This window comes from Dama dama, chromosome 20, assembly GCF_033118175.1.
Source record: "Dama dama isolate Ldn47 chromosome 20, ASM3311817v1, whole genome shotgun sequence".
NCBI lineage: Eukaryota > Metazoa > Chordata > Mammalia > Artiodactyla > Cervidae > Dama > Dama dama.
This window is the reverse complement of record NC_083700.1, coordinates 34208420-34232522: the sequence shown is the minus strand read 5'-3', so window position 1 is coordinate 34232522 and position 24103 is coordinate 34208420. Positions and strand designations below refer to the sequence as shown.

At 54.1% G+C, this 24103-nt stretch overlaps 1 protein-coding gene across 2 annotated transcripts; it reads left to right on the top strand.

Annotated features, from left to right (window-relative positions):
- The first annotated feature begins 730 nt into the window (after positions 1-730).
- CSF1 (colony stimulating factor 1) lies at positions 731-20600 on the top strand. Of its 2 annotated transcripts, none has more exons than XM_061121204.1 (9): positions 731-1135; positions 4325-4450; positions 5714-5776; positions 7336-7506; positions 11361-11508; positions 12717-13738; positions 14246-14298; positions 14627-14685; positions 18472-20600. In XM_061121204.1, exons 1-8 carry the CDS (start codon positions 1097-1099, stop codon positions 14670-14672), a joined length of 1668 nt encoding a protein of 555 aa, XP_060977187.1. In that variant the 5' UTR covers positions 731-1096; the 3' UTR covers positions 14673-14685; positions 18472-20600. The 2 variants fall into 2 exon arrangements, with proteins under 2 accessions (XP_060977187.1, XP_060977188.1); XM_061121205.1 differs by having other exon boundaries at positions 776-1135; positions 13608-13738.
- The last annotated feature ends 3503 nt before the right edge of the window (positions 20601-24103 follow it).

Here is a 24103-nt window from a genome sequence, read left to right as displayed (position 1 = left end):
GAATTGAAGAAAGAAAAAGCTCTTGAATTTGACATTATGACTAACAGGCTTGTCCTATTTAGCCTCATTTAGATTCATTCTCATATAGAGGCAAAATGAGCTTAATCATTTCAGTAAATGCATTTTCAAAAGCCTCAGGGAAATGTAGGGCTTGGGTGCCAATCTCCCCAGGTCTGAGGCTCAGGAGGGAACCTGGGTTCCAGCCAGTGTTTATATCACCTGCAGATCAGGTGTGGGAAGCATCTCCTGGGACACAGCAGAGTGTCCCAGCCCCAGTCACAGGACACAATTCATCCCCCTCTGGCCGGGTAGTAGCCTCTCTGCCTGTACCCTGCCCCCAGCAGAGAAGACAGAGGCTGGGCGGGCGCTTTGGGGGCTGCATAAGGAGAGGGCTGCCCCCAAACCTGCTGACTAAGGCGCCACAAGGTGCCGCAGCAAGCGCAGTCGGGGAGGCCCCGGTCTCCAGTATTTGCCCCTGCTCTCAAGCCATTTCCTGCTCAGATTTGGGAATTTTCAGACCCAGAGGGAAAGTCCCTCGAGACAAATATTAGAAAGAGAGAGAGAGAGCGCGCGCACCGGATCCGCCTGGAGAGCGCGGAAGGAAAGACCAGGCTCTGTCCAAAATACGCGCGCTGGAGGGCGGGAGGCGGCGGAGCCCGCGTTGCTTTCTTGAAGGCTTTGGCTTTGAGCGCAGCACGCAGGGCGACTGAAGACGAACGGAGAAGACCGGCCCGCTGGGTGGGGGCGGGGAGGCGTTCAGTGGGCCTCCGCAGTGTGTGTGTCTGTGTCAGTGCGCCCGCGCCTGTGTGTGTGCGTGTGTCTGTGTGTCTGGCGCCTGGCCAAGGTGATTTCCCATAAACCACATGCCTCACAAGTCCGCTTAAAAGGCTGTGCCGAGGAGCTGGCCAGTGGAGCCCGGCTAGGGGAAAGTGAAAGTTTGTCTGGGTGCTCCGCGCGCCGCCGCGGGTCCCTCTACACTCCCGGGTCAGCAGCGCGGCCCTCGGCCAGGGCGCGGACTCTGCAGCGGCCAGCGATCAAGGCAGCGAGCAGCAGAGCGAGGGCGGCCGACGCGCCCGGCCGGGACCCAGCTGCCCGTATGACCGCGCGGGGCGCCGCCGGGCGCTGCCCTCCCACGGTAAGCGATCGCCGCGGCGCCGGGCCCGGGCCGGGCTGGGACTGGAGCTTGGCGGCGCGGCGCGGCTCCTCGGAGCCCACTGCCCCAGCGCGCGCCGACTGCGGAGGCTCTTCCGTCCCCCCGGCACCGGGCCCATATTTGCACGCCGACTGCGCGAGGCCCCTTTTGCGCTGGGGCTGGGACCAGAGGCGGCCCTGCAGCTGCTCCTGGGGCTGCGGCACCTCTTTGGGGAAGGGCAGACTGCTTAGCCCATTGCAGGGAGAAGCACGCAGAGCCACCTGCGGGCAAAGGAGAGGGGTTTGCAGTCAAGGGGCAGTAGCTCCGTCCTAGACTCTCTCCACCGCCAAGGGACAGGCGGAATGGCTGTGCGCCTGAGGGTGGCGCCTGCCCAGGGGGCATTCCACACGGGCCATACGCATGCTTCTAGGTCCTGCTGGGGAGTGGGTGCTTCTGAATGGGGAAAGTTCAGGTACCATCCAGCTTATAGAATGCAAGGCAGAAGGAAGGAGCCCGGGCAAGCCACTACTTGTTCCAGCTCACAGACAGGAGCTGTTGGGCATTTGGGTGGCTGGATCAAGTCCGTTTTGTGGGGGATGGGGGGTACCAGAGTTGCCTGGTGCCGGCTCTGGATCTTCCTGCAGATTCAGATTCAGTCAGTCGGGTAGCTCCTGGACTTGATGATGGTAGAGGAGGTGGAAGGAAGGTTTGGGGTTGCAGAACTGTGGACAGGGGCTGCGGGCTGTTCACCACTGCCCTGCCCTAACCATGGGCTTAGCTGGGGCAGCTGCTAGATGGTGCAGAGCGACTCCATTAATGAACAGTAAGTGGTCTCCCAGTGGGTTGGCCTCTGAGGAATTCTAGAGGAGAAACCTGGTGTAGGGGGTGGGCAGCGAGAGAAACAGGAAAATATTCAGAGGATGAGGGAGGTTGCAAGTAGGGTGATAGGGACCAGCCCTTCCACGAGGAGGAAGAGCCAGCTGAGAGAGATGAGATTGGGGTTAGGAGGGGAAGTCAGGAAGGGTGAGGTGACGGGCAACAAGACAAATAGGGGCTGGAAGTGAGAAATGGTGAGGAAAGAGGAGGAAGGTAAATGTGGAAGGAAAGAGGCTGATTTTAGACAGGGGCAGCCTGAGGGTCCACTCATGCTAAGGTCTCTTCAGGGACTGTTTTATCGGGGAATTTGGTACAGGGTGAGAAGCAGGTGAGGATGGGTGGCTGGGCTGAGATGTCCCAGAGTCTCTCTGAGCCTGAAGCAGAGACTCCTAGGGCTGCCCCAGAGGCCAAAGCTGGTGGGTGGGAAGAAGAAAGGAGGGGGGAGAAGAGCCAGCCCAGCCAGGCGTGAGCTAGAGTGTTAACCCTTGGGTACCTGTCCAGCTCCTCCTCTGAGGCCAAGTCAAGGCCCCAGGTGCAGGGGTGGTCCCCTTTGGCCACCTTCAAAGTCAGCCTCCCACATGGTGGCTGTACACTCCCCACACTGATGCCTGAAATAACCTCAGAAACCAGGCAGCCCTTGGGGTTAAGCATTGCCCCCTCCTGGCTGCCCTTGAACATCAATATCTTAAACTGTCAGTGGCAAGGCTGTCTTCCTGAGCATCCCCTCCCCATGGGCCCTTTCCTCCAAACCACTGACACCTGAGGCTTGAAGCCTCAGGGGCAACCAGCCTGGGGCAGAGACATACCTTCTGCATGGCCCAGTTTCCTCCCGTGGGACCTGAACTGCAGGCTCCTGAGGGCTGGCACAGCCATTCCCACCCAGAGCTCCCTCCTCAACAGAGCCCAGTGCTCCCTCCATGACTCTTCTCCCTCTTCCACAGTCTCCCTCTCCCAGGTCAGACCAGGACCCTCACCAGACCCTGGTGCTAATCAGCACTGGGCCATCCTGAGCCTCTTTCCTCCAGGCCCCCCTTTCCCCTCCTCTCTCTGCCATCAACTCCCCCTCTCCCCCTCCACCTCCCCACCAACCCATCCACCCCCCTCCCCCATGTTTGAAGGTCTTACTGTGGCCCCTCCTCCCTGCAACCTACCTGGAGCCCAGCCAGGGCTTCTCCTCCCTGGTAAGAGCTGACAAACATTTTAGGCTTTTAGTTGTATGTAAATCAGCATGTTGTGGGCTGTTTCACAGCCTCCAGTGTGCTATTTGTTTGCACTATTTGTCTGAGCATCTGAATTAAAAGGCAGAGCCCAGAACCCAGGAAGGTACCAACCCACACCCCACCTTGACAGCATTTCCCCAGACCTGCCAGGAGGTGACATCCATCTGGAGAGAGACAGCCCAAGGGTCTTTCTCTGCCTCTGGCTGGAGAAGCGGGTACCTAGAGCCAGGAAGAGGGCTAAGCGGACTTTGGCAAGGAGGAAGGAAGTGGAAAGACAGGGTGTCAGGAGCTCGTCCATCACTCTGGGGACAAGCAGCTACTGGCTCAGGGGTTGCTAAAAGAGGGGAGAGATCTCAGAAAATGTTCTTGCAACGATAAGAGCTGTCAGGCTGGATGCAGAGCCTGATGGAGCTCCGATAGGCAGGTGCCAGCCAGGGATGGTCTAGAGTTGGCACTGCTGCCTCTGATTAATCAGTTGGGCTCTTTTTGACACACAGCCCCAGGGCTCCAAAGGTCTGTGATGCGGGATAGGTTCCCAGTGAAACTGAGTTTGGGCCCCTGGTTTTTCCATTAGCAGAGCCAGACATGAGTGGAATCAGGTAGCAGGAAGGGCTGGGCCCAGAGAGATGTCTCTGGCTCCAAGTGTGGAAGCCAGCCAGTGTAGGAACATGAACTTGAGAGGAGTGGGCAGCTCCCAAGATGCCTGGCTCAGTGTTTGATGTTACAGAGTCAGAATAATGGGTAGAAGCAAGTCCTGCATTAGAGGAGTTTCCTGTGTGACTGGCATTTAGACTGGTAGGCACAACTCCCATGTCCTCATTAGAAGTTCAGTGTGTAGAATGGCTTGGCCTGGGTTAATCTGGGAAAGCTTCTTGGAGGAGATGACATTTGGGTTGTTATCAAGGGAGAGCAGGGTTGTGCGTGGTTCTTAGGAAATCTTGAGGAAGGTGGCTTTGGGAATGGTGTATTCTGGGATGAGAGGCCGAGCCTGTAGCACTGTAAGTCTGAAGTCCTTGTTTTTCCATCCTCAGCAGGGCAGGGTGGTTCCTGGGGAGTGTGAGAAAGCTGGGGGAAAATGATGCCCTCTCTATCACAGACATGGCTGGGCCCTCTGCTGCTGCTGCTGGCCTGTCTCCTGGTGAGCAGTGTTGCTACCGAGAAGGTGTCGGAGAACTGTAGCCACATGATTGGGAACGGACACCTGCTGTTCCTGCAGCAACTGGTGAGTGTGTGGTCCTGCCTACCCCAGGTTCTCCCCACTGGGGAAACGGAGGCAGGGAACAGAGCCAAAGAGAGGGGTTGTAGGCAGAGGAGGACGGCCGTGCAGGATGTGGCTTGTGGCTCCCAGTAGCTCCACGAATGTTCTTCTCATTGACCTTCTAAAGGTCAATGCCTCTGACCCCACCCCCATCCCCAATCCTGAAGCCCTTTCCAGCTCTCCTGCAGGCGGGGGACAGGGTGGGCTTCTAGCTGGTTGCCTGGGCTAACTATGGCCTAGAATGTCCATCAAGGACTCTGAAAAGGCTTGTAAAGCCTGCTCTCCCTTAATGGGATGCTTCCCTTCAGGAGCCAGCCCAGTCTGCCTTCTGTGTCCAAATGTTGCCTCTAGCTCCTGGACTCCCAGATGTGCTGCCAGCCTGGCACCAGGGCCTCAGCCAGGTTTGGAAGGGAGGCTCCCAGCTGACTCCCAGCCCTACCCCGACACTTCCCTGGCTCTTGCCCGAACCCTGGGGCTGGGATGGCCTGCTCACCCGGGCCTTGAAGGAGCCCATGCCTCACCTTCATCAGGCCAGCATAGATGTCAACAATTCCTAGTGTGGTTCAGCCAAGCAGAATCAGGTTGCTGTCATGGCTGCTGTCCCGCTCAGAACAGAATTTGCCATCCCTCTGGCCAGGAAGGCAGGGTGGAGCCCCTCTGGCTAAGGTCAGCTCCAGGGCCTTTAGTTTGGGGCCTGTGGGCTGGCCTCTTGTCTCTCTTACCCGCTATGCTTTTCCTCCTGTATGTAGCTGCTGTAGCAATACAAAGTAGACTAAGAATTGCTGCATTCTTTGAGGCTCAGAATCACAGAACCACAGCTCTGAAGGGCAGCAGGGGCTGTAAGGGCATCTAGCCCCAGTCTGTATATATCCTGAATTCCTAGAGCTTGTCTAACCTCTGCTTAAATTCCTTCCAGGACAGGGAGCTCACTACCTCCCACAGGAGATTATGTCCCCTATGTTGTATTAGACAGTTCTTCCTTATAACAAACTGGCATCTGTCAGACTTCATAAAGTAGGAGGTACAAGACCGAGGCTTCTTGTTCTTCTCCATCCCTCCCCTGGCCATATGAAAGTCACAGGTCTTCCCCTAACCTTAGCTCTGTCTTCTCACATATGGTTGGGGGAAATGGATGAGGATCAAACCCCAGAAACTCTAGTCCCCATTCTTAGGCAAGCTCAGTGGAACTGCAGACACCTGCCACCACTAGCCTGCTCTCTCTTACAGATTGACAGTCAGATGGAGACCTCGTGCCAAATTTCCTTCGAGTTTGTAGACCAGGAGCAGTTGGTGAGTTATGGCTGTTTATAAAACCCATGGGCCTATATGTATGCACTTACCAGTGTGGGTGTATGTGGGCAGGAGAAATCCTAGAGGTGCTCAGGGTATGTGTGTGAGGACCCCAGGGTGCCCAAGTCTGGGGTGCCAGGGTCCAGGGTTGGTCAGGGTCCTAGGCTCAAGTCCCCTGCTGTGCCCTTCTCCTGGCTTGGCACATGTCAAGGACTTACAATGTGTCAGGCACTTTTGATCCCGACTATGTGGTTCACTCATCTTGTTTATGAAAGGTCAGGGGAGAGGGCATAGCTCAGAAGTGGAGGCCTGATTTGAACCCAGGAAGGCAGACTGTAAGGCCTAAGGCAAACCAATACTTCTTCTGGGTCACATGGTTTGCTTAAGGACGTCATCTCCATCTATCAGCCAGACCAGCAACCAAGGGGATCAGTCCAGCCCTTTCCCTTTTCCTCCTTATCCCATGCCCAACCAGATACCGAGTGATGCTGGTTCCTCAGCATCTCTGGGTTCTGGGGCCCCACCCCATCAGTTGTTTGGACAATTTCAAGAACCTCCTAAATGGCCTCCTCTCCTCCTGTGCACTCCTCATCCCACCACTTGGGGGAGCTCTCTGAACCACAACTTATCTTCACTGCCTTTCCTGAACCTGGAGACCCCCTCACTCCAGGGGAAAGCCTTGGTTGTCTAGCCTGGGTTTACAAGTTCCAGTCCCCATCACACAGCCCAACCCACTACCCCCTTTCTGTGTTCCTTCCTGCCTCCAAGCCTCTGCACATGCTCCTTCTGATGCCTGTAATGCCTTTCCAGCTGTCCCCACCCCAGCTTTTATGCCACATCTATTCATCTTCTTGCCTTATACAAAATCACCATCATGACCAGGGTTTGCTCCCATCTCTGAGCTTCTGCACACCTGACCCACACATACTTCCATTAGCACTGGAGACAAATCTTACAGCCCAAGGAGTAACCTCAGTGTTCCACTCACTTGCTCACTCCCACCTCACCAAGCATTTACTACAAGGAACCTATCGGACCAGGGACTAGGAATACAGAGCTAAAGCAGAGTCTTCATTGAGGCATCCACCATCTTTTTAGGGAGACAAAACACTAAGATTGTTCTTTGGACCCTGGGGTAGTCTCCAGTACCCCTGTGGCTGGGAAGATTAGAAGGAGCCATATGGTAAAGTGCTTCTTGTGAAAGCAAGCCAAAAGAGGGTCAGAGACAGAAAAAGAGAAGTTCCTCAGAACCCACCCTACCTATGCACCTTCAATCTGAGCTCACCTTTCAGAAATCCAAGCACTACTCTGGTCAGAGTCCACATTTCCTTCCCTCTAGGAAAGGGAATCAGTAGGGAAGGCAATCCCCAGTAGTGTCAGATCCCAACAAGGGAGAGTGAAAGCCAGCTGAGGGCAGTGTTCTCCGTCTTCTGGAGTGGATGGTCCTCTCCTCAGGAGCAGTGGTCGGGCAGTCTGTCTGAGAGGGGGGCATCCAGCACAGAGCCTGGGCTCCTGAGTGGCATCAGCCAGGTCATAAACTCCAGGTTGTTACTTTCCAGGATGATCCCGTGTGCTACCTTAAGAAGGCATTTCTCCTGGTGCAAGACATAATGGAGGATACCATGCGCTTCAAAGACAACACCCCCAATGCCAAAGTCATTGTCCAGCTCCAGGAACTCTCTCTGAGGCTGAAGAGCTGCTTCACCATGGACTATGAGGAGCAGGACAAGGTAGGAGGGTCCTGGAGCTGGGAGCACTGAGGGAGAGAGGGCAGAGGGCAGCTGCAGTGGTACCACCCCTGCCTGTAAGCACAGAGATGCTCACTGGCCTCACCCCAGGTCCTTGCTCACTTGTGCTCTCACTCGCGTATTCCTTCCACAAACCTTTGCGGAGGACTCACTGTGCAGGCGGGACCGTACTAGGCCTTGCTGATGTTCCTCATGAGCAGGAACTGCATGGTTCCCAGCCTCTGGGAGCTTATAGTTAAGTGAGGGTGGCAGTCACTAGACAAACAATGACACAAGTAGATAGAATTTTAACCCATGAGGACTATTTGTTCATCCAACAAAGAATCAATGAGTGTCTATTGTGTACCAGATGTTGTTCTAGACTCTGGGGAACAGCTGTGATCAGACAAAATTCCCCACATTCATGGAGCTTAGATGTGAGGGTGGTGAGACAGTTAACAAAATACGTAAATAAAGTAGAAGTAAAGTGGCAATAACTGCATTGCAGAAAGCAAACCAGAAAGTGAAGACCAGAGGAGGTGAGGGAGAGAGCCAGGAAGAAGTATGTGGGGCTCCAGAAGAGAGAAATGGGACTCGGATTTAAAAGGCAGTGAGGAAGAAGAGACAGGGAAGGCTTCTGAGTAAAAAGATATTCACTTGGGGTTCAAAGATGAGTAAGAGTTAGGAAGCATGAAAAGTGGTCAGAGTGTTCCAGAATAGAGAACGCTGGGCACAGAGCCCTAAGTGAGCGGGAGCACACACATTCAGGCCCTCCCAACGTGGTTGGCATGGCCAAGGCCTGGGAGTGAAGGCAAGAGAGCCACGGAGGTGGGAGCCTGGGTCTCCCAGCTGGGTGACCCAGATCAGCTGGGTCTAAAAAATGTGGGATTTTGTTTAAAGTGTGAATGAGTGAAGTTGCTCAGTCGTGTCCGACTCTTTGCAATCCCATGGACTGTAGCCTACCAGGCTCCTCCATCCATGGGACTTTCCAGGCAATAGTACTGGAGTGGGTTGCCATTTCCTTCTCCAAGGGACCTAGTCTAACTTGCACTGTGAGACCATTCTGGCTGCTATGCTGGGAAGGGTGTGTAGGGATCAGGGATGGAGGCTGGGCAGCCAGCAGGAGGTGCAAGTCCAGGCGGCTTGGACTAGGTTTGTGCAGTGAAGGTAAGGCCAGGGGACACCTTCTGAGTTTAGAGAAAGGGCCAGGGGATTTGGTAACGCATTGGCCATGTGGCGCTGAGGGAAGAGAAGAATGACAATGGTTTTGTCTGCAGCCCATAGAGTTCTGGTGATGCTGAAGTGGGACAGAGCAGGTTTGGGGGAAGGGCAGGAGTTTCAGGCTGGGGCACACTATGCTTGAGATGTTTGTGAAATGACTGAATGGAGATGTTGAGTAGGTCGCTGGGTGTACGAGTCTGGAGTTTGGCTGGTGATTGACAGGCAGAAGCAGTGTCGGTCTGAAGGTCATCTGTGAAGCTAGGGGTCTTCATAACATTGCCAACTGTGAGAAGAGAAACAGGCCCAGCAATCTCAGCATTTATTTAGAAGTTGGGCACAGGAAGGGGGCCTGGCAAGGAGACTGAAGAGCTGCATAAGGGGTGGGAGGAAACCCAGGAGAGCGTGGGATCACCGAGCCCATGTCAAAGAGCGTTTCAGGATGGGAAGAGTAGTCACCTTTATCAACCGGGGTTTGAGACGTCAAGCAGGAGAAGCGCTGAAAAGTGTCTGGTGGATTTGGCAATGTGGATGTTGGAGGCAGGTGCCAGAGCAAGTGGACAGAGAGTGAGGAAGTGGAGACAGCACTGTGGAAGAACCTGGCTCAAAAAAAATGTAGAAAAAGAGAGCTAGCTGGAGGGAGGGTGGGATGGAGAGAGGAAATATTTTTAAATAGGAGAAGTATTAGATCTGTGGTTTTCCTGGGTTGAGGTTCATAAGAATCATCTGTGGAGCTTGTTTAAAATTCAGATTCCTGGACTTCCCTGGTGGTCCAGTGGTTAGGACTCACACTTCTACTTCAAGGGGTGTGGGTTTGATCCCTGTTCAGGGAACTAAGATCCTACATGCTGCATGGTGTGGCTAATAATAATAATAAAAGCAAAAGGAAGTCTTCATTTAAAAATTTCCAGTTCCAAAGCACCTTTCCTTTTAAACAAATAAAAACTCAAATAACTTCTAGTAAAAAAAAAAAACACAAAAACTTTTAAATGCAAATTCCCAGTATGTACCCCTAGAAAGTCTGATTCACTAGGTCTGTGGGTGGGCCTTGGAATCTTGTATTTTAGCAAGCCACCTGCCCTGCACATTGCAGGGATGCTGGGAGGTGGGGAGCAGGTGAAGCTAGAGGAGCAGGTCTCCTGAGGAGCTGGCAGGGGAGGGATTCAGAGCTCGGGAGGTGAAAAGCCACTGCCTCTGTTGAGACAGGTAGACACCAGGACATTCTGTCCTTGTTTTCACTGTGATGTATGAGGTGAGGTATGAAGAGCACAGATATTTTGTAAGAAAGACAAGAGGAAGAGAGCTCACCTCTTCCTTACAGTTGCCTTGTCAGGGAGGCAGGCAGGGATTGTCGTTTTGATTCGACAAATGAGGAGATGAGCCCAAGCTGGAAAGTTCGTTTGGCCAGTGTTGCTGAGTTGGTGAGTAATGAAGCCAAGCCCGGGGCTTCCCATTCCTGCATTCCTCTCTCCTTTATCTGATAAACATTTACTGAGGACCTACTGTGCACAGCCCCTGGGCATCCAGTGGTGCTTTCAAGAACTTCAGTGCCTAGTAAAGCCCATAGTTCTTCCCTGTGCAGCTCAGTTTAAGGAAGGACTCAGGTTCATCAGCAGGCGGGCTATAGATGCGATGAAGCCATGGGCACAGTGTCTGGGGGCGAGTGGAATGCCAGCCTGTGGAAGTCAAGTGGAGGTGGGCAGCCTAGTAAGGAGACTGAGATGGAGCAGCTCAAGGGGAGGGAGGAAAACCTGGAGTGTGATGTTCTCAGAGCCCCAGTGGGCATGGGGAGCTTAGGTCCCATGAGCAGAAGAGAAAATAGCAGCTCAGCAGACCGGACTGGGGCAGTCTGGGCTCTCCTGTCAAGATACACCAATGCCAGAGAAGGATCCACAGCCCCATGGCCTCCTCCAGGCCTTTCTCCTCACACAAAGGATGCTCTTTCTAAAGGATTAGGGTCTTAGGCTCCACCCACCTCCCCAACATGCCCCAGAAGTTTTCTTTGCTCTGTGGATAAGGTTAAGGATCTTGACAAGGCCAACAAGGCCCCACAGGACCTGGTCCTTGCTGACCTCCCTCCGCTGCATCTCTGGCCACTCTCCTCCTAGATGGCTGTGCCTACTCTAGCCTTCTTCTTCATCTTTTAACATTTCAGGTTCGTTCTTGCACAGTCTATTCCCACCACCTGGACAGCTCTCTCCAACCCCACCTCCTTTCCTTGTTAACTCTTGCTCATCTTTTAGTCAGTTCCTTGGGGATTCTCCCAAGTCCTCATTTAGTTCCCCTTGTTAAACACACTCAGATAATTCTTCTTAGGACTCACTGCACTTGTAACAATGCTGGTGACCTGATGGACTCAATGTCCAACTTCGCCAGGGACCACCTCTCTCTCATTCGTTACACGATTCCCAGGTAGTTACCATATGCCTGGCACATAACTATGTGCTAAATGGAGCCATGAATAAATGATAAATCTCACCACCTCAGGACATAGGGGTCCTACAAACAGGGGTAGAGGGCAGGGAGAAAACAAGAGAAAAAGAAGACGGATGTGAGAAAGGCCAAGGGAGTGTGACAAAGAAGCTACAGACATGGGACCAGTGCTTATTCTCATCAAGGGGGCTCTGCTCTCCTTCCAGGCTTGTGTCCGAACATTCCATGAGACGCCTCTCCAGTTGCTGGAGAAAATCAAGAATGTCTTTAATGAAACAAAAAATCTCCTTAAAAAGGATTGGAACGTTTTCAGCAAGAACTGCAACAACAGCTTTGCTAAATGCTCCAGCCATGGTAAGCATGCTGGAAGGGGCCAGCAAGTGTGGGGCTGGGGCAGGGTGAGTGGAACAGAGGTGCATCGGGTTGGGGGGGGCGGTGACACATCGGGCTGGAGGGACCCCTGGGAGGCAGCCTGGCTGCTACTCGTGCTCCTGTGTGTGTAGACGTGCTTGTTTTGTGTACGTCTGTGGCTTCGTGTACCTCTGAGTGGTCCTAGGCACATGTCTTTTCCGACATGTGTGTGCATGCACGCCTACGTATGTCTGCATGTTGAGGCATCAAGAAGGATCAAGCTGGTGGCTGTGAGACCAGGGCGTGGAAAAGGGGGCCCTCTCAGAGAGCCCTGTAGGCATGGCAGCTTTCCCACTGGCTCTGCAGGCTGGCTGAACGTATGGGGGGTTCCGTGGACACAGCAGAGGTTCCATCCGGGAGTCAGGGCTTGCTCCAGGAGCCCTGCTGTGAATCACCAGGATAGCCTGGCTCCAGAAGTCCCCAGGATGCCTTGAGTGTCCCCTCAAGGGACAAGATTGGATTTGAAGTCTGAGCATCATTCAAACCCGGGCAGCGCTGGCCCAGCTACGCACACATGTACCCTGCATTGTCCTCGTCTCTGCGTCCTGTGCCAATGTACCCGCCTACATTCAACCCTGCTCCCCGAGGCAAGGGCTGAGGCCCTGCGGCCTGCCAATGGCCAAGTCCAGTCTCGTCGCTTCAACCCCAAGGCCTCAAGCCTTGGCCACATGCCAGCCCCAGCCTGCTCCCGCCTGTGGTCGTGGCTGCGTAGCCCCCTGCTGTGCATGAACCGCCCCTCCCTGACCTTGCGGCTTTCCAACCAACAGTGTCTTGGGGGCTTGAGGGTGTCTTGTGTTGGAGGCCACTACTCAACATCTTGGCTGGCTATTGTCACCCCTGGCTTGGCATCTGGCCAGCTGGATCTCCAGAAAGGGCAGTTTTCTGGTCTTCCCTGACCCCATCCCCCAACCTGTGTGTCTAAACCCCACTCTTTGCTCTTTTCTTGCAGTTTGTTCCTTTCCTGTCTAAAGCCTGTGTCATGAGCATTGGCTCCAGTCCTGTCCTCACCTCAGCCCCAGGGCTGAGTTAGGGCCTGAGGGGACCCCCCAGACCCACACCCCCTCTCCATCCCTCTGGGAAAGCTGTGCTGGATGCTGGTGACTCTATCTCCTCCCCATCCTTCTCTCTCCTTCTCTCTGTGGTTCTTTCAGATGTGGTGACCAAGCCTGATTGCAACTGCCTGTACCCCAAAGCCACCCCTAGCAGTGACCTGGCCTCTGTCTCCCCTCAGCAGTTCCCTACCCCCTCCACAGCCCCTATGGCTGGCTTGACCTGGGCTGACTCTGAGGCAACAGACGGCAGCTCCCTCTTGCCCAAAGAGCAGGCCCTTCGCACAGTGGACCCGGGCAGTGCCAAGCAGCGACCACCCAGGAGCACCTGCCAGACCTTTGAGTCGCCAGAGACTCCACGCGTTGAGGGCCACCCCACTGGAGATTCTCCTCAGCCTGGCCCTTCGGTTGGAGCCCCTGTCACTGGGATGGAAGACATTCTTGACTCTCTGCTGGGTGCTAACATGGCCCTGGAAGAGGCCTCTGGAGAGGCTAGTGAGGGTCCTATGCCCCAAGGGGCAGAGTTTTCCTCCTACGGTCTGGGAGGACGCAGGATCCAGACAGAGCCTGCCAGCCCCAGTCACATCCTCCCAGCATCTTCAGCACTCTCTGGATCAGGAAAGGGGCTGCGGCTTGCGGATGCAACTAGCACACACCTGCCCACACTGGGCCCCATGAGACCCACGGAGGCCTGGAGTCACACATCTGAGAAGACAGACGGTCCCTCTGCCTCGCCCAGAAACCACCAGGAGCCAGGCTTGGCCAAGACCCCAGCACTGCGCACGAAAGGCCTCAGCAGTCCCTCCGCCCCCTCTTCTCAGCCAAAGCTCCCCAGAAGCCATTCCGGGGGCCACGTGCTGTCCCTTGGGGAGCTGGAAGGCAGGAGGAGCACCAGGGACCGGAGGAGTCCCGCAGAGCTGAAAGGAGGAAAAGCAAGTGAGGGGGCGGCCAGGCCCCCGGCCCGTTTTAACTCCGTTCCTTTGACTGACGCAGGCCATGAGAGGCAGCACAAGGAAGCCTCCGACCCCCAGCTCCCTGGTTTTGTCTTCCGCCTGCTGGTGCCCAGTATCATCCTGGTCTTGCTGGCCGTCGGCGGGCTCCTGTTCTACAGGCGGCGGCGGCGGGTAAGAAGAGCCCCATGGGGGAGAGGAGGGCGGCTCGTGGGGTGGGGCAGAGCCTGGGCGCAGGAGCAGGGCAGGGGACGACTTGGGTTCAGGCTGGGTTCTTCAGACTCTGAGAGACAGGAAGTTGATTGAGCACAGAGGGTGGGAGGTGCAAGTGGAGGGTTTCTTCAAGAATGGGGAAGGCTCAGGCTTCAAAATCGGCCGGAGGGACGCTGCAGAGAAGTAGGAGACATTCTTCCTGGGCTACAGCGCGGTGAGAACCCAGACAGGAGACGGAGGAGGAAAGTGATGCTTGTGCAGGGCAGGGCATCCCTGGAGACTATGCAGAGCGGGGAGGGTAAGGAGTCCCGGGATAGGAGCAGCCTCTGGAAGCCCTCTGGCCCTCTGGCTGAGGGAAGACCTGGGCAGCTCGCTCATAGAGCCCCAGGGCAGCCCTGCCTGAGGATAGGGCCCCGGCCCCCCACCCTCCCCCAGCTCCTCACTGAGCCAGCTCTTTTCTGCCCCCAGAGCCATCGAGAGCCACAGATGGTGGATTCTCCCATGGAGCAACCAGAGGGCAGGTGAGAATTTGGGGGAGGGGGCTCTGGTAGGCACGGGGTGGGGGGGGGGCTGTCTTGGCATCTATTTTCCATCTAGATTTGGAGGAGACTTTCTGCCGCTTGCTCTAAGGAAATGAAGCTCAGAACAGGATGCGGGGGGTGGGTGGCGAGAAGGAAGCATATCTCTTCTTCCCTAGATATCTGGGATTTTTCCTAATTTCTTCTTAGGGTTAGGCAGTTCTGGTCTCCCAAATCTGAGAGGGCTGGAGCATGGGGGTGAGGGTTTTGGGGTTCCCTCACTCCTTGGCCTCTGCTGAAGTCTTACACCAGCCCTGTGCTCTGCCCACAGCCTCCTGACCCAGGAAGAGGACAGACAGGAGGAGCTGCCAGTATAGACAGAATCCTAAGGTAAGACGCTGATCTGGAGCTCTCGCCACTCCTTAAAACTGGTTACACCCAAATTTTCCACTCACCCTAACTTGCTTGTGGTACCACCAACTCCCCTGAGGCTCCCACCCTAGACTCCCTTCTCTCTCTCTCCTACTCCCTTTTCTATCCAACGCCAAGTCTGGCCAACCCTCTTCTCCCCGGGTCCTCAGGTCTCTTATCATGACTTCACTCCCTCCACCTGAGGGCAGGTACTATTAATTCTGAATCAGGCTACTATTTCTGCATCCAGCTTCGACTTTTGCTGCCATCTTTCATCCCAAAGCAACCACACTGTTTGTGTAAAGTCTTCAGCCTCCAGGGGAATTTCAGCAGCTCTGCATCACCAACCACTTCAACTCAACATTCTCAGCTTGGCTCCCAAGTTCCTCCAGCAGCAGCCCCTCACACACATCTCTTGCCAGCTTCCTCTCTATGTGCACCCTGATTGGAGCCTTCCTCCCAACCAAGACCATTTCTGCCTCCCTGCTTTTAGATCCATGGAGCGATAGAAGCATGGTCCTAGAAGGGCTCCCGGGGGTCATTTGGTCTAGAATCCCACTGCAGAGAGGCCTCCCCTGTCTGCATCCCTGATGGGGAGTCAGCTTGCTTCTGGTTACACACTCTCAGCCACAGGCAAGCTCCTTGCCCTGTCCCAATAGCACCGTGGGGAAGTCCTTCCTTATTTGAATGTAATTGGCTTCCTGCCCCCTCCCCATCATGAGAGCCTTCCAATATTTAAACTCACGTGTCCATGTCCCCTTTAAGAATTCTCTAGGCTAAGGGTGGCCAAGACCTTCAAACACTCCTTATATGATGTGGTTTTCAGACCCCTCACCACCCTGGTCATCCTCCTTTGGACACACTCGTTTGTCAATGTTCCTCTGAAAATGTGACTCTCAGCTCTAGACATAGTGCTCCCCGATATTATCTGACCAGCTCAGAGTTCAGAGGGACTGTTACCTTCCTTGATATGGACAGTGTTCTTCTATTTGTACCAATTAAGACTGCATTGCTCTTTTGTTTTGTTTTTTTAACCACCATATCATTCTGTTGTCATATGTTAAACTTGTGGTCTATTGAACCCCCTAGTTCCATTTCCCCTAAACCTGTGGACTCTATCCTGTTCTTGGAGAACTTAATTTTTTTTTTAACCAGTGTGCAGGAATTTATATTCATCCTTGTTAAAAACCACCTTGTTGGTTTCAGCCCCTCACCTGAGCCAACTGAAATTGTTTTGAATCCTAATTCTGTATTCACAGTCCTCCCAGCATGTTTCCTGCACATCAGTGAGTGTCTTCTGTTGTCCTCACCCATGTATTTGATAAACATGTGACTCTTATCACTCCTCACCCCTGGCGCCCCAATTCCAGGCACTCCACAGCCCTCCTCCCTTCCTTCCCCTCAAACCACAATCAGCCTGCAGGAATCAGCTCTTCCTGATGGTCTCCATCATCCTCTGGTTGCTCCTTTAGTTCCTACTCATCTTTTTTGTATTTAACTTGCTATATTGATTTGCACTTCCTTGGATGTTGTTTATTTTCATACATTTTAAAATCTTTATGCGTATGAGTACCCTTAAGGAGTCTGTAAGCCCCTGAAGCACAGGGACTGTGTCTTCTACTTTTTTTGCATTTTTTTTTCTACCCTAAGTCCTAAACAGAGAGGGCCTCTTCATGCTTCATACTGAGAACTCAATAGATGTTGACTGATTAGCTTCAGGGCTGACTGGCTGATTGACCCTGGCTGGCTGTCTCTAACTGGCCAGCCTTCTGGTTGACCAGTTAACTAGCTAACTAGTTGATTCTGACTGGCCGACCAACTGGATGGATGACTCTGACCAACTAACTAGCTAGTCACTGCCTAACTAGCTAGTTGATTGATAAAGCTGATTGGCTAGCTGGCTGCTTGCCTAAATTGCCGATTGGCAGGCTGGCCCATTCATGTTTCTAGTCACACCCATGCCAAATGCAAGCCAGCACTTCAGGGCCTTCTAGTGGGTAGAATGACAGGTCTGGGCCACTCCTACAGAGATAGGGTATCTGCCAAATGCTTAAAACCAGGGGAGCCTATTTAGAGAACAGTATCAGACAGTAAAAGCGTCTGCCTACAATATGGGAGACCCAGGTTCGATCCCTGGGTCGGGAAGATCCCCTGGAGAAGGAAATGGCACCCCACTCCAGTACTATTGCCTGGAGAATCCCATGGCCGGAGGAGCCTGGTAGGCTACAATCCATGCGGTAGCAAAGAGTCAGACATGACTAAGCAACTTCACTTTCTTTCTTTCTTTAAGATATAACACATGTGAAAGAGATAACACTTCCCGGGGTCCACCTTGTAGGTAAGGTGGACTCAAATGGGTCAGATGGGACACTGGCGGGGCTGTAAGAATGAGGCAGACCCCTCAGAACTGGCAAGCAGAGGATGGAACAAGGTCCCTGGGGACTTCACGGCTCAATGCTGTACCACCCTCTGACTGGTCGCCCACCTCCCTCCTTGGCCTTGGCCTTCTGCCTGCCTAATCTCAGGCCCTCCCAAGCTTTCTTCTTCCTCCCCTGAAGATTTCACTTAGAGAGTGATCCAGGGCCAGGGCCACATACAGACCCCTACTTGGATCCTGCCCTAAAGTGGTCTCCAGGCCAGGCAGCAGGAGCCTTAGGGCCAACTGAGACTGCTGCCCTAATGAGAGGGGGAAACACAGAGGCAGAGGTATAAGAGAGGGACCCTCAGAAAGGAGATATGGACCCTGACCCCTCCACTCCAAGGAACCAAGAAAGAGGGGCAGTGGGCTGGAGCCTGCCCACTTGGTTATTCTTCCCTTTTGGCCCCAGCAGGGCCTGTGGCCCAGCCATACCGAGCATGGCTCATGTCCAGTTTATGGTCTTCCCCGCCTGCCTTCCAGAGCATGGGAATGGGCTGGGAGCCAGAAGCTATGGTCCCATCTTTCCTCCTTATCCATCACGGGTTTTGCTGGTAGGGCCCAGGGATAGTCAGGGAGGGAAGCTCCGCACAGGGTCCAAAGTCAAACTGTTGGATGGAAGCCAGGGGATTTCTGCTCTGGGAACAAAGCGTTCTGAAGACAAGGATGGGGGAAGGCTGGGAGACAGCAGGGCCCTGACTCCTATGCGTGATGCAGGGAGGCAAGTCCCTTGGCCCATCCGGAAGGAGGCTGGCTTGCTCAGGGCTTAGCAGGCCAAATGGCAGGGTGGGAGTTTCCTTGTCTGGAACTGCCCCTAGTTCTTTCCCTTCAGATACCTCTGCCCTGCTGCCCTGAGTATTGTGTGTGATGACCTCTGTGATGAATGGTGTGGAGTGGGAATGAGAAAATCCTCTTCTTGGCTAGAGTTACCAGGATTCGCTCTTGATTTTTTTGACCAAAGATAGTGAGATGGTATTGCCTGGGGTAGGGGGTGCATCTAAGGACACTCAAGTGCCCCCTTCCCTCCTTGGTAGACCCCTCCACTTGAGTAACGCCCATCCCAACTCTGCTCAGACCTCTGCCAGGCCCTGTTACCTCCCCTGTGGTCCCTAGTTCCCCAGGAGGAGGTAGGAGGTGAGGCCAGTCTGTCCAGCGGCTTGGGCTGCCGCCAGAGAAAGCTGCCCAGGGCCCTTGCGGTGTCTGGGGTGGCGGGGAAGGCTAAGGAAAGGATGGGAGGAAGTCCTGTCTGCAGCAGCCCACAGGAACGCTCTAGCTCGCCCACCCATGTCCTCAGCGACCCCTCCCTTGACTCCCACTCAGCTGACAGCCTTTCTTTCTCTCCACTACAGATGGGCGCACAGGACAGTCTCTCCATGGGAGGAGATACTGTGGGGACGGCCACCACCACCCCTCCCCAACCATTCTCCCGGGAATGTGGCCTGCCCACCATGAGAGCTCCTGGACTCGGGAGAGCAGGGCTAGACCAGAGCAGCCAGGCTGGGGCTCCTCTGCCCTTGACCCTCAGACTCTGGACTGACTAAGAGAGGGCTGGAGGATGCCCCCAACGCTGCTGATATTTATCAGGGGCCCTGGAGGCTCCCATCCGCTTAAGGAAGGCTGCCAAGCCCGGCTGGGGACCCTCTGTCCCTCAGGGGCTGTGTCCTCTGCCCATTCCCCTCTAGGGACCTGGAGGCCCACGGGACATGGGAGAGCAGGGTGGGCACTGAGGAATGGAAGAGCCCTCGTGTCAGAGGACCTGCCTGCCGCCAAGGGATCCCAGTACCGACAAGCAGGGACTTGTCTCCAGAGAGAGAAGCATGAGATTCACAGGGCGGGACGGCGTTGTTGGATTTCCCGTAAAGGCGTGTAGCCCAGAAGACGGGAAGAGAAGGCCTCTGGGCCTGCTGGTCTGCACTGATCGCCCGGAGCGGGTCTGTACCCTCCACTTGCCTCCGTGCCCTCTGTCGGCAGCCAGGCAGAGAGGGGATGCCAACCCGGCCCTCAGGACCTGCCTGGCCTGGCTCGCGATGCCCAGGGCAAGACCAGGCACTGGCCTCTGCCCCGCCGTCCCCCAGGGCCTGCCAGAGCTCCTCCAGGAGGCCGTGCAGAGCCTCTCCTCTGAAGGAAACCATCGCACTGTGAATACTGAACCTGCCTGCTGAACAGCCTGCCCCATCCATCCTGGAGAGCAAACACCTGTCCGTCCTCCCCCTCCTCCAGCCTCTCCCCAGCTTCCTGCACTGAGCGCCCGAGCCGGCCTCGCCTGTCGACTGAGGGAGCCCCTGAGCCCTGACCTTCTGCTGACCCGGCTCTGACTGCCTGGGATGGATCAGGGTGGGAGAGTTTCCCGGGGCCAGCAGCCAGAGCTGGTCTTTAGGCTGCGTTGTTCACCCAGGTTTCTGCATCTTGCACTTTGACATTCCCAAGAGGGACATGACTAAAGGGAGGGCGAAAAGGAGGGGAGGGACTGACACAGAGAGAGACTGCAGGGTGATCTCTGATGGCAAATAGGTCTTTGAAATTGAGGGCCTGCCCCTGAGGTGTGGCGAGGGGTCGGCACCCCTGATCCCCTCCGGCCGGCCTCTTTCCCTGTCCAGGCCCCTGCTCCTACCACAGTCCAAAGGCTGCTGTCAGCAGACACCTGGGCTGAGCGGTGTCTCTGTCAGGAGCCCGGGAGGCAGTGACCCCCTCCAGCTCTCGTCCCACCCCTCACTAGCATCATCTCTCTAACCAGGTGAGCCAGGGTGGGAGAGGGACTCGGAGAGCCCAGGCAGCTGCTTCCGGTCTGCCTTGAGGGCCTCAGCTCCCTGGACTGGCCAGTGGCTGCGATTCTGAGTTCTGGGCGTCAGGTGACAGGCCAGTAGACTGCCCTCAGCCTTTGTGCTACTGTGTCCCTCCTCTCCTGCTGCTCCGGGCCGGCCACCAAGAGATCCTATTGGACTTGGCCGCTGGACCGGGGCCTATGAGCTTCCCTTCCTGCCCTTGAAAGTGAGGGTCCTTTGGTCCCTGCCTGCCCTGTTGCTATCAGTTGAGGAATGGGCAGTGTAGAACTTTCCCCAGGAGGCCCGTTTTCCTAGTCACAGACTCTATATTTGTTACTAAAAACTCTGTATTTAAAAGTGGAAGGGAGAAAAAAAAAACCACAGAAAAAACATTCCTCCCTCACTCCCCACCCCTTGAACGTATAGTATTTTAAAGATCAAGAAAGCGAATCCAACCCATCACAGAAACTGTGCGCTCTTGGTGACCCAGGAGTGGGAGGGGCCCCTGCACCCCCTCTGGGTGGCTACCCGGCTGCCTGCACAGGAACCCTTCTTTTCTCTGAGAAAGTCGAGAGGGAACATTGGCTCACACACTGTGAGATTTTGTTTTTATACTTGGAAGTGGTTGATTTATTTTATATGAAGTCATTTAAATATCTATTTAAAAAATAGGAAGCTGCTTTTATATTTAATAATAAAAGAAGTGCACAAGCTGCCATGTGTGAGTCATGGAAAAAGTTGCTTTTGGGGTGTGGATGGCAAAAATGGGGGGGTGGGGGGTGGGGGTGGCCGGGAGCTACTGGGGGAGCTCCAGCTCAGAAAGCATTTTTCAAAATACTTGGGGAAGGAAGGTTGTCTCCAAGTTCCATTCTTGTTACTAAAACCTCCTGCATTATCGCTGTCCCAAACACATTCATCTGCATATCCGTTTAGGAGGAAAAACGGACAAAAACCAGCCAAACCTCATGCCTGGCCACCAGCCTCTGCCCCAGCACAGCCTAGCCCAGCCCAGGAAAACGGCTGGTTGGGCTCTGTCCAAGGGCCCGAGGGCCCTGTAAAGATGAGGCTCCTTGACCACTGAGCTCTACTGTCCAGGTCCTAGCAGGCTATGACGTGAATGAGCCCTGTCTGTGGACGGGGAACAAGGTGAAGTTGGCAGGAGGAAAGAGAGCCAGCAAGTTTCGTGAGTGGCCCTAAGTCCTGAGCTTCCTTCTGGAGAGGAGACCAAGGATGCAGCCTTTCAGGGACAGCAGGGTGCTGGGAAGGTCCAGAGTGACTGAAGGCCCAGCAGAGCCCAAATACACACCCCTGGCAAGGCTGGGGCAAGGCGGCGGGGGCGGGGGGGAGCCTCCCCACTGCTAAGAGTATTGAATCAATGGTTCTCAACCCTGGCTCTCCTGAAACTCACTTGGGTTGTTTCCAAAAAGACTGGTACCAAAGTCCCATCCTAGATCAACGAAATTGGAATCTCAGGCACCAGGCTTCTAAAGCTTTCCAAGACATTTCAAGGGATTCACATGTGATTTAGAATCAGAAGCATGTAGAGCTGCATTATGTGATGTGATGGTTATTTGGGTTTAAATTAATTAAACTGAAATAAAAGCAAACATTCAGTTTTTTTGTAGTACTAGCCACACTTCAAATTTGAATAGCCACATGTGTCTACCATGTTGGATAACACAGAAACAGAGCATTCGTATCATCTCCAAAATCACATTGGACAGCACTGCGTGAAAGCTTGGGTCCCCGGACTTAGGAAACCAAGGTTTTAGGGTAAGAATGGGCACCAAGCGAACATACCAGAGACCAAGTATCCAGGCAACTCAGTTACATCTCTCTGTGTCCCAAGTCCCCACTACCACACTGTCTCTCATCATTTCTCTTAAGCTAACTCTTCCCTTTCTATCCAAAGCTCCTCAGAAAAGATTTTTGAAGAAACTTATTCATGCTTTTTTCCTTCAAGTCCCAACTTAGAAGTCACCTCCTCGGAGAAGCCTTCCCAGCCTGACCCATATCCCGGAGGCCCACCCTGGCTCAATTCCCTTCTCCCCTGTGCTCCCACAGACTGAGGGCCTGTCTATTTGTCCCACCAGGCCACTGGCCATGACAGGAACTGTGCTGCATCCTTCCTTGCATCCTAGTGCCTGAGAGTATCTGGCACACAGTGGGTGCTCAATAGATGTGCGTCAAACAGCTAATACTGAATGCATGAACAAAAGTATAGTAAGGTAAATTCTGGCCAGATTTAATGGTGACCTTTTCTAGGGGCTTTCCTGGTATTAGCCAAATGGAATGTATTTCTAATGACTACAACTCACTAGCAGAAGAGATATTTTCAGCAGGTGTCCCCAGCTTCTGCTGGAGATGAGGCAGTTAAAACCCTAACTGATCCCTGTGCAGCAGATAGAATGCATATTTCAAGGTCTTTAAGCCAGAGTTGGCAAATAAACAAACAAATGCCCCTGTCCTTCACTTTCCTTTCTGGAGGCCCCGGGAGATATCCAGAAATCTCAGTAGGCCTTCCCTGGGCTTCATGTGCTGCAGGCACTGCTTCAGTTGTATCTGTGGAACACTATCAACTTCAGATTCAGAGCCAAAGAACTCAGGCCATTGGCTTGGATCTCTTCCTACCTAACTGTGTGAACTTGGGGCAGTATTTAATCTCTTTGACCTCAGGTTTCTCCTCATCTTTAGAACTGGTTTAAGAATACAAGCCAGATAAACCGGATCTGGGGCTTCCCGGGTGGCTCAGTGGTAAAGAATCTGCCTGCCAACGCGGGAGACGTGGATGTGAGCCCTGGATCAGGAAGATCCCCTGGAGAAGGAAATGGCAATCCACTGCAGTATTCTTGCCTGGAGAATCCCATGGACAGAGCAGTCTGGTAAGCTACAGTCCATGGAGTCGCGGAGTCAGACATGATTTTGCAAAGGAAAAACAAAATACCTGATCTGAGGTTCAAATGCAGAGACGAACCGCAAAGCACCTTGTGGACTCCAAAGGCTGCCCTCAGATAAAGCATGTTCCGATGCTGTGCTGCCAGCTGGTCCCATGGTGCCCAGGCCAAACACAGCCCCTCTCTGGGCAGGCACTGGGGACCCAGGATGCTGCCAGAGCCTGGCTGTACTCAGCAGAAGGCAGCAGAGCCAGGCACTTCCTGCCAGGGTGAAGATTCAGATACCTTGTAGCTCAGGGATTTTTGGCTAAAAGGCAGGACAGGTGGGAAACAGAGAGGGGAATGGCCCAGGGATGCAGCGGGTGTCTGTTAGCAGCAGGGTCAGGAACTCTGGCTTTGAGTACACAAGCAGAAGGGCCCAGCCAAACCCCAAACCATTATCCGGCCAGAGCCAGGAAAGTGAATCAGAGGCAACCAGGAAGAAGCTGAGGTTAACCTCATGCAGACTGCAAGCCATGACAAGGAAGGGGTTGGTGGGGGTGGGACTGGGGTCTGGGCAGGGCCTGGGTGGGTGTCTGATGACCCCCTGAATGAGGAGCTAAAGTTCTTAGGGGGTGAGCAGTGGCTGGGCAGCCTGAGGCCCAGGTCAGCTGCGGGGCAGCCCTGGAGAAAGAGCCCACATTTCCTGGCAAGTCCCCCCAGCCCCCGGTGAAGGTACCCTTTACCAGAGCAACACTCTTGTTCCATGGTTTCCTGGTCCAGTTTCTGGGAAGGGGGCTGACCAGGAACTTCCCCCCTGGATGCTAGAATGCTGAGGGAGCAAGGTGGACTGTCCTAGCCTGGAAAGCGTCCTGGCAGGCCTGCAGGATGATTAAGGCAGAGGAAGTCATAGAAGGGTTTCAGGAAACATGGCATGGTCTATTTCTCTCCTTTATTCAGTGCTGCAAAAAAGGTTGAACAGTTTTCACTGATCAACTACCTAGTACGCATGAAGCACTCTATAAAAATGCAACTCATTCAACCCTACGACAACCTCATGAGCTAGGTGTAAATATCTTCTTTTTTTTCTTAGAGAAACTTAAAACTTGGCCAAGGTGACAACAGCTGGTAAGTGGCAGAGTCTGGATTTGGATCCAGGTCTGAGTGTTTTACAAGTCCACTCTCTTGTCAAATTACACCCTAGTAGCCATTTAACAGATGCTTATTGCACAAACAGATAGCTTGTGTCAGACTGGGGTTGAAGGTCCCCAGGGCCTTAGCATCCTCGCCTTCTTCCCCTCAGGACTGTTTAGTCTGGCACTGAGTAGGGGGTGGGCCTATGATAG

What these genes read in the sequence shown, in the direction of transcription:
- CSF1 (XM_061121204.1), top strand. Translation starts at nt 1,097, where the DNA reads ATGACCGCGCGGGGCGCCGCCGGGCGCTGCCCTCCCACG. An exon ending in TGCTGTTCCTGCAGCAACTG is followed by an intron (nt 4,451 to 5,713) that starts GTGAGTGTGTGG and finishes TCTCTCTTACAG; the next exon opens with ATTGACAGTCAGATGGAGAC. An exon ending in TGCTAAATGCTCCAGCCATG is followed by an intron (nt 11,509 to 12,716) that starts GTAAGCATGCTG and finishes TGGTTCTTTCAG; the next exon opens with ATGTGGTGACCAAGCCTGAT.